The sequence below is a fragment of the Elaeis guineensis genome, chromosome 8 (genome assembly GCF_000442705.2).
Source record: "Elaeis guineensis isolate ETL-2024a chromosome 8, EG11, whole genome shotgun sequence".
In the NCBI taxonomy this organism is placed as follows: domain Eukaryota; kingdom Viridiplantae; phylum Streptophyta; class Magnoliopsida; order Arecales; family Arecaceae; genus Elaeis; species Elaeis guineensis.
Genome location: NC_026000.2, coordinates 7492313 through 7502529, shown reverse-complemented (window position 1 = coordinate 7502529; position 10217 = coordinate 7492313). Strand labels below are relative to the sequence as shown.

General features: G+C 35.6%; 1 protein-coding gene across 1 annotated transcript; it reads left to right on the top strand.

Moving 5' to 3' along the window:
- The first annotated feature begins 8861 nt into the window (after positions 1-8861).
- LOC105050473 (uncharacterized) lies at positions 8862-9936 on the top strand. The gene is made up of 2 exons (XM_010930505.2): positions 8862-9187; positions 9594-9936. Exons 1-2 carry the CDS (start codon positions 8936-8938, stop codon positions 9804-9806), a joined length of 465 nt encoding a protein of 154 aa, XP_010928807.1. The 5' UTR covers positions 8862-8935; the 3' UTR covers positions 9807-9936.
- Positions 9937-10217: the final 281 nt, after the last annotated feature.

The window sequence follows — 10217 nt, the reverse complement described above, 5'->3', positions numbered from 1 at the left end:
GGCCATAGCCAATCATAAGCATCCTGTAACTCTGAGAAGAAAAAAAAAATAAAGGGAGGTGAGCTTTACAGCCCAGTAAGAATTCCCATATCATATCAATATAATAATATAATCTAAAAATAAAGATAAGCAATAACACATAAAAGTCGATGTTCACTGTCCTGAATACCGCAAACATTTATAGATTATCTGTTTTATCAAAAGAGAATGCATTATCATATGTTAATAAGTGAAACAATTTTATTCAACGATTGTTTCATATCTTATCTTTCCATTTTCTTCTATTATCACATCATCTTTAATCCTTTTTTTTTGGCTTTAGCTTTAGCTTTGGCTTTGGCTTTGGACTACCAGGATCATGCGACGATCTTTTATTTGGATCGATTTCTGTGATCTTCCTCGGATCAAAATATTCATGATCTTTCTCGGATCAAAGTGACCATGATCTTTCTCGGATCAAATCATTCATGATCTTTCTCAGATCAGATTCTTCATGATCTTTCCCGGATCATATTATTCTTCCACACATAAGCCTGTGGGGGCTGTCCCAGGCATAAGCTCCTGGCAAGCTATTCCACATGACAAGGTCAGTCCAAACCATATTTTTCTTTCTTTTTATTTTCATGAAATTAAAATATTTGACTTCATTAATCAATTCAAATTTTGCAATGTAATAAATATGTCATACCCATATAATCATGCCATCAATCGCTGATACATATGTATTGATATAACATACTCATGCTCAAAATCATATAAATAAATAACAGTATCTCAGATATAACAAATTCATCGATCTCAAATCCAACGATGCAAAATCAAGGAGATAAAACCAACGGTAAAATAACATATATAATGATGATCATGTACAGGGATTCTTACCTTTATCGGTGACTGATCCAAGCACAGAAATCAATGTTCTTCTTTGATTTATGAATTTCTTTAACAAAATATTTCACTCGATATCATATGCAGACAATCGTATCTCTTCATAACCTTGATCAAATATAAAAATCATATATGGAGAAAATTACCGATAATCGATTCTAATAACACAGATCGAGGACCTCTCTTAGGATTAATCAAAATTAGGATTTACCTAAGTATCAGGATCCTCCACTGATCCATAAGACTTCTAGAGAGAGAAAATCCATGAAGAGAGAGAAAATTCTAGAGAGAGAAAGTAGAGAGAGAAAGTGAAGAGAGAATCTTTGTATCCTTTCGATGAGGCAATCATGGTCGAGATCATCGGAGGTCCTATCAGGGTGACTTAACATAAATCAAGTGTTACAAATTTCAAATAGAATCGGACTGGCATCAGTATACCGCACGAATTTCGGAGCAATTTCGGATCATCTTATTTTCATCTCAATTTTATCCTAGGGTCCGTGATGAAATCAGAGAGAGAGAAAGACACTAGAGAGATAAAATCTATAAAGAGAGAGAAAAAAATCTAGAGAGAGAAAATAGAGAGAGAATCTAGAGAGAAAATGTAGAGAGAAGGTAGAGAGAGGAGAGAGAAAAAATTTTTCTCTCTTCTACTTCTTTTTATTTTATTTTATTTTTATTTTTCTCTTTCTCTTTTTCTCCTTTTTTTTCTTTTCTTTTTCTTTTTCCTTTTCTTTTCTTTTTCTTTTTCCTTTTTCTTTTCTTTTCTTTTCTTCTTCTTCTTCTTTTCTTTCCTTCCCGCGGCTTGTTTTTGACCGAAACAGGGGATCTTTGATCCCCTCATTGGTTGGCCGACCGGCGGCGCAGCCGGTGCGGAGATGGTCGGCGGCCAAAGGAGAGGTGATCCGGCGGCAAGAGGCGGCCAAACTGGTGGTCGGCGGTGACCACCGGCGACAGAAAACGATAAAAAGAAGGATTTCTTTCGCAACAAAATTCGGCGACTCCGGTCGCCGGCGAGCATGCACATCGGCACGGGAAGGAAGGGGAAGGAGAGAGGAAGGAGAGGAGGCTTACCTCTGTCGCCGGCGAAGCTTTTTCGACGAGAAATTGGACATCACAGTGATGGGTCTCCGTGAGAAATTTTCGATGATTGCCACCGTTTTGCCCCGAGCTTTTCGATGGAAAGGAGAGAGGAGGGATCTCCTCCTTAAATAGGGCCGGAGGGAGCTTGTCTCCGACTCCGATTGGGAGCCGGTGAATGGAGGAAGAAGACTCCCTTTGGGAGTCTTCTCTCCTTTTTTTTTTTTTGTGGGTTGTGGCTGATTCTGGACCCAATTTGGGTCGGGGTGTTACATTCTCCCCCCTTCAAATAATTTCGTCCTCGAAATTAAGTTATGTTGTTGAGATATATTTCAAAGTATACATTTTTCATATCATTCTCAAGCTTACAATAATGTCTTATATATTATTTATTTCTCATGATCTTGTTATAACAAAATTATTTGAAATTTCAAATTCATCTCCTCTTATTGATTTCTCAACTTTTTTGAAGAACCGTAATATTTTAGACTTGTATTAATATACCACCATTATTTGTCTAATATATTTCACTCGAAATTCATAATTATCTCAGACTACCCTTGATAGAAAATAAATAAAGGTCAAATATCGGGCACTCTTCACAATCATCGATTTCTTTCTTCACTTGATCTTCCAACAAATTTTATATATAGACTCTCATCTTAAAAAAAATCTCAATCTTCTATATCAGTTTAAGTAACAATATTAAATTTTTTAAAAATATGAGATGTATGTCAGGACATTCTAAGTTTGAACTAATATCAGAACTATCAAGCTGTTAATAAACTTGAGATATCAAAAATTTCTTGGCCTTATCTACAATGAAGCAACCTACTAACAAAAATTATCAGGCTATGATCAGATTAGATCAAAATTTATAGCATCCTTTCATTATCAATAAAATCTTTCCTTATTTGCAACTAATGTATTCCATCATAACTTTTGATTTAAAGGATTAATATTTCTAATCAATTCAGACCATCATGCTTTTGCTGCGCACTCTGATCTCAACTTACCAAATTATATAAGTCTATCAAAGATAAAATATCCTTATATGTTAAATCAATCCAGGATAGATCCAACCTTCAAATTTCATATAAGACTTAGGGCAAAATTTTAAGTTTCTTTATCTTTACTACATTTGGGTATAGTATATAAAAATTAAATCTTGATCCACTTTCTATGTTTGAAATTATTGCATAAGTTTCATCACTCTTCAAGAATCCGACATGTCTAGAATTAATTGGAGTTAATCTTAGATTTATCTTACAATCATTTAGATAATTTCTAAATCAATCTTCCTTTTTAAAAGAATTAATTCTAACTTGACAACTAAAAGAACTCAAGCCAACATCCTTAAGTAGAATCAACTTGATTATTTCTTATAGAGCTCTCTTCATCACAACCCTTAATATTAATCGATAAATCCATAGAAAATTTTATCCCTTGTATAAGTCATTCAAAATTTAACACTAGCAAGATGTCTTAGTTTAATTTTAAAAAAAATCTAAAATTTGACTTGAATAATTAATACACTTCACCATCTTCAACAAAAAAATTAATCCACAGATAGTAATTTGAATTATTAAAGATTTCATCATAACCTGTATATTATACTCTGACAAAATAATTTTTTTTTCTTTAAATTAACAACAATATCAAAATACTTTTGATCCACTTAGAAAAATAAACTTTTGATTTGAGATTCAATGCAACTTGAAAGATCAAAGAATCCTATTCAGAATATGATATTTTAAGTAACCAAAGATTTCACCAAAATGTGTATCTCATATTCTCATAATAAAAATTCAAATATATTTTTTATTTAAAATTGAGTTTCTTATATGACCTCTTATGGGTTCAGTGTTCAAAAATATTTCTCTCTCATATGATGTAATTTTTTCTTAGACCATACCCTAATTTAACTTTCTTTGATAAGTCCAAAATTCATAATGCTCAGACAATTATCATCGAAATTAAAATATATATATATATATATATATATATATATATATATATATATATATCATGATCTTCAATCATATAAGTTTTACATTCCTAAATCATCTAGTATACTTAACATAACTTATCAATACCTCCCACTTCATTTTAAGGTCAACTCTTTTCATACTTAGGTCAACCGTACTAATTGAAATCTAAGATATAACTCGTCAATTTTATTATAGATATCATATGCCACTTATACATAAATTTTATCTTAATATCTACTGATTCGAAATCTAAATATTGAATCTTCTCTTTTATATCTATCATGTTCCTCATGATCATAATCTAAGTTTAAATATCACTAAAGTCATAATTTCAAATAATTATAATCTTAAGCTTAAATACTACTTAAATCATATTCTCTAATGATCATAATCTAAATTGTAATATCATTCTATTACATCCTTAATGATTATAACCTCAGACTCTAATATTATCTATCATACTCTATTGATTATAATCTCAAAGTTTTGATATCACTTATATGACAATCCCTAGTGACCTTAGACTTGGGCCCTAGTACTGTTCTATCATATCCTAATCACTTGTATCATTGTCTCCAAATGAACATAACCTAAGCTCTAAGCTCAGATATCACTCTGTCACATCCTATTGATCTGACATAAAGTTTTAATATTTCTTCATAATCTCTGATGATCTTAAACCTAAGCTCCGATACCATTCTGTCATGCCCCGAACCCAACACCCGGGTCGGATACGTGATGGCCGCACACTCCTTAGAGCAAGCCCTAAAGAATATGCAAGGCCAAATTAAATCATTACAACCTTATCAACCATAATAATTTATTTCAACAATAATTCATAAAACCTTGCATAATTACAATTTAAATTTCTTCAATTCTCTGATCAGATACTATGACACTTTTATCTATCCTTCTGCTCATCCGTAAATCCAGACCATAGCCAATCATAAGCATCCTGTAACTCTGAGAAGAAAAAAAAATAAAGGGGGGTGAGCTTTACAGCCCAGTAAGAATTTTCATATCACACCAATATAATAATATAATCTGAAAATAAAGATAAGCAATTACACATAAAAGTCGATGTTCACTGTCCTGAATACTGCAAACATTTATAGATTATCTATTTTATCAAAAGAGAATGCATTATCATATGTTAATAAGTGAAACAATTTTATTCAACGATTGTTTCATATCTTATCTTTCCATTTTCTTCTATTATCACATCATCTTTAATTATTTTCTTTTTGGCTTTAGCTTTAGCTTTGGCTTTGGCTTTGGACTACCAGGATCATGCGACGATCTTTTATTCGGATCGATTTCTGTGATCTTCCTCGGATCGAAATATTCATGATCTTTCTCGGATCAAAGTGGCTATGATCTTTCTCGGATCAAATCATTCATGATCTTTTTCGGATCAGATTCTTCATGATCTTTCTCGGATCATATTATTCTTCCACACATAAGCCTGTGGGAGCTGTCCCAGGCATAAGCTCCTGGCAAGCTATTCCACATGACAAGGCCAGTCCAAACCATATTTCTCTTTCTTTTCATTTTCATGAAATTAAAATATTTGACTTCATTAATCAATTCAAATTTTGCAATGTAATAAATATGTCATACCCATATAATCATGCCATCAATCGCTGATACATATGTATTGATATAACATACTCATGCTCAAAATCACATAAATAAATAACAGTGTCTCAGATATAACAAATTCATCGATCTCAAATCCAACGATGCAAAATCAAGGAGATAAAACTAACGGTAAAATAACATATATAATGATGATCATATACAGGGATTCTTACCTTTATCGGTGACTGATCCAAGCACAGAAATCAATGTTCTTCTTTGATTTATGAATTTCTTTAACAAAATATTTCACTCGATATCATATGCAGACAATCGTATCTCTTCATAACCTTGATCAAATATAAAAATCATATATGAAAAAAATTATCGATAATCGATCCTAATAACACAGATCGAGGACCTCTCTTAGGATTAATCAAAATTAGGATTTATCTAAGTATCAGGATCCTCCACTGATCCATAAGACTTTTAGAGAGAGAAAATTCATGAAGAGAGAGAAAATTCTAGAAAGAGAAAGTAGAGAGAGAAAGTGGAGAGAGAATCTTTGTATCCTTTCGATGAGGCAATCATGGTCGAGATCATCAGAGGTCCTATCAGGATGACTTCACATAAATCAAGTGTTACAAATTCAAATAGAATCGGACTGGGATCAGATATACCGCACGAATTTCGGAGCAATCTCGGATCATCTTATTTTCATCTCAATTTTATCCAAGGGTCCGTGATGAAATCAGAGAGAGAGAAAGATACTAGAGAGATAAAATCCATAAAGAGAGATAAAAAAAATCTAGAGAGAGAAAATAGAGAGAGAATTTAGAGAGAGAAAATGTAGAGAGAAGATAGAGAGAGGAGAGAGAAAAATTTTTTCTCTCTTCTTCTTCTTATTTTATTTTTCTCTTTCTCTTTTTTCCTTTTTTTTTCTTTTCTTTTTCTTTTTCCTTTTCTTTTCTTTTTCTTTTTCCTTTTTCTTTTCTTTTCTTTTCTTTTCTTCTTCTTCTTCTTTTCTTTCCTTCCCGCGGCTTGTTTTTGACCGAAACAGGGGATCTTTGATCCCCTCATTAGTTGGCCGACCGGTGGCGCAGCCGGTGCGGAGATGGTCGGCGGTCAAAGGAGAGGTGATCCGACGGCAAGAGGTGGCCAAACCGGTGGTCGGTGGTGACCACCGGCGACGGAAAACGGCAAAAAGAAGGATTTCTTTCGCAACAAAATTCGGCGACTCCGGTCGCCGGCGAGCGTGCACATCGGCACGGGAAGGAAGGGAAAGGAGAGAGGAAGGGGAGGAGGCTTACCTCCATCGCCGGCGAAGCTTTTTCGGCGAGAAATTAGACGTCACAGTGATGGATCTCCGTGAGGAATTTCTGACGATTGCCGTCGTTTTGTCTCGAGATTTTCGATAGAAAGAAGAGAGGAGGGATCTCCTCCTTAAATAGGGCCGGAGGGAGCTTGTCTCCGACTCCGATTGGGAGTCGGTGAATGGAGTTTTTTTTTTTTTTTTTTTTTTGTGGGCTGTTGCTGATTCTGGGCCCAATTTAGACCGGGGTGTTACAAAAACCCTCTTGAGCATCGGGATAAAAAATCGTCGTCCAGTATAGAAACCAACAGACAACTCGCAGAAAAATGCCTTCAACCTCCCAAGATGGAGCTTTTACTTCCGCTTAGACAAGGAAAGCGGGAAGGCGTTTGAGGACAAGAAAGCTGCACTCAAGTTTCAAATAATTTTCTAAAAATTAATTAGATGATCTCAACTTCTCAACAATAACTGAATACTTCATCATCAAGCAAATGAGCAAAAGGAAAATAAGCTATGAATTATTATTATTATTATTATTATTATTGAAACAATAAGCTGTGAATTATTTATTTCTATTTCTTGTTTTTTACCCTTTTTAGCAAATAGTGGTTTAACCACCACCCATGTCATTGATGTTATAAAATGGCTTCAAGTCTGCAGAGTGAAGAGCACCCACAACTCAAAACAAAGGAAATTGACGTAGGAAAGCAGGCAGACAGAACCGCCAATTAAAAACAACTATTCAAACCAAAGAAGAAGACAGAGGCAACCGAAGCACGGCCCTTAGCAAAAGACCTAGAAGAAAAACATCCAACAACAGTAACAAATGAAACTGTGGATGAAATGACTGGTTCAAATCCTGAAAATATTTTTATCCAGACTCTTAGATTATAGAGTTGCAGTGCTACACCTTGGCCAACCAAGTGGTTAGTAGACCAATTTTCTTTTAGGAAAAAGAGGGAGACCAACCTACACTATAATTACCAACTCCAGATATCCAGGACAGACTATTCAAGGCCCGAATCCTAGGTCTCCAATTGCTAAACGAAGGGGTGTGACCACTAGAGCAAGCTCCACTCTATGTCTAGTAGACGAAGTTGGTTGTAATTTTTTTTTTTTTTGGTACATTCACTAACAAAAAACATATATCCCATAGTTGCGGCCCTCCTACACTTGGAGGAGGTTCCTTACGGACGTTTCCTGGAACGTTTGGCATGTGCAATTTTTCTGTCAGTTCTTTACAATGACAGGTGGCACTTCAGCATTATTTTTAAAAATAGCAATTTTATTACGCAAAACAATAACAATTTGTTCTCTCAATCACTGACTCTTTTGATAGATGGCAATTTTCTAACTGTTGCTTTTTTACCCTAAAAAAAAAAAAGACTATCCGTTTAGGAACATATCGTCAATTTTCCATTTCATATATTGTTTTATAGCTTGAGTTCTTTGATCTATTATGGGGTGGTTATAGCAACAAAAAAACAATCTTTTTACATGCACTACAGTATAAATATGTCTATTAGCAGAACATTTATATTTTTTAACTTAACTCTAGAATTTTTGTTTTGAAAAAAAAAAAGAAAAAGAAAATCCTGAAATTTATACCAATCTCCATTTATACTACTAATTAAATTTACTCTTTTTTATTCTTGAGAGATAATTATTAGATGCTCGGTTAGTTGAATGTTCATGCATTTGCCCACCGGTTTTTCACTTTTTTTATGGTGTAGATCATATAATGCCAAAGTCAGAAAAATAACAATAATGTTTTTTTTTTGGGTAAAGGAAACATAACAATTAATTAGGACACTTTTTTTATCCTGTTGAATAGGATAACGCATTGGCCTGGTTCAGCAAAATGCCAAGATGAAGTTTAAAGCCATATATGCCACGAGTCGTCCATGTTCTTTCCCCAGCACCACTTTTCACTCTTCTATCTCCTGTGGACCACCTCCTCTTGTACAAAAACCCACCTTATGCCACCTCGCTTCATACCAAGTTACCAGCTCTCCTCTCCTCTTCAAGCTCTTCATCGTCTTCTAAATTTCTTCTCTCTCTCTCTCTCTCTCTCTTCCCTGCTGATATGAAGCCTGGATTTCGGAGCATGAAGGAAGAAGCCCGGGCCAAAACCCGATCTCTTTATGAAGCAGCCAATCCCATAGCATGCTCCAAATGCAGCAGAAGGTTTCCCACGGTGAAGGGCTTGAGCGAGCATCACTATTCCCACATCTGGGAAAAGACTTCCGCGGTCAAAGATCTCGGGCATAGCTCGAGCCAACGCCAGCAGGCACTACCTCCCACTGCTACTCCAGTCCTTCCTACACCTCGATTCATGGTAAGTGCTGCATACACCCCATCCATGGATCACATCTGAAACTATGGCCAGTCTTGCTTGCATGAAGGGATCAGAAAGCAGGTGTGGTCCATGAACTCGATACCATAAGCTCATTCCAGTCGCCATGTGGAGAGAGTGACTTCAGGCCGCCTCCTGATCGCATGAACAATAGCGGTAGGAGCCGTTTGCCTGATCCAATCCAATTCAGGGAAAGGGACGTAGGATGTTTCCATGTCTGCACGTAGGAAATCCATGCCTCTGAGGGGCTCGAATCATGTCGAGCTGAGCCATTTGAAACCATATCATCTCTGAAGAGGAACCTCCTTTTAAGAGATGGCATGCACATGGTGTCATCTCGGAAGTTGACGCATCTGTTGACATCTAACTTCTCCTAACCCATGAGCAGGGGAAGCCGGCGCGTCAACCTGACATAAATCCAGAGAAAAGCATCTGGAAGCCTCTACATGTTGCTGGAGAAAACTATGACGGCGACAAGGTAGCCGTTCCAGTTGGTGTCAACCTTCAATGTAGCCAGCTAAAGGCACCGGCGGAGAGTACAGGTGTTAACACTACAGATGAGGTTAAGCAAATGGAGCTGGACTTGAGCCTCCATCTGTAATGGTCTTCAACAACTTTATTTTGACTTCTCTTGCATTATGTTTGTGTTCCGACTGTCATTTGTGTTATGATTTAGTAGGTGTGCGCTACTGTATTTTCGGCATTACTTTGGATTATATGAATTTATTATAAGGTTGTCGTAGTTTTATCGTTCATGACGGTCGTGAGATATCACCCATATCGTAACTTAGTCGTACGTATTTGTTGGTTAATTGAGATCACTGCATGCCAAAGCTTTTGTTGACGGGCAAATCGGTCAACTTGTTAACTATAAGTTTTTCAGGAATAACTTGCTCGGCAATTTTGGATTTCCTTTGGGAGTCTAATTAGATTGCTACTTGTGGAAAAAACGTCTCAACTAGAGATGAAAGATATTCGAATAAACAGCACTTAATATATTGCCTGTTAAATT

Coding starts and splice junctions, on each gene's coding strand:
- LOC105050473 (XM_010930505.2), top strand. CDS start 8,936: ATGAAGCCTGGATTTCGGAGCATGAAGGAAGAAGCCCGGGCCAAAACC. Junction 9,188..9,593: donor TTCCTACACCTCGATTCATG/GTAAGTGCTGCA, acceptor ACCCATGAGCAG/GGGAAGCCGGCGCGTCAACC.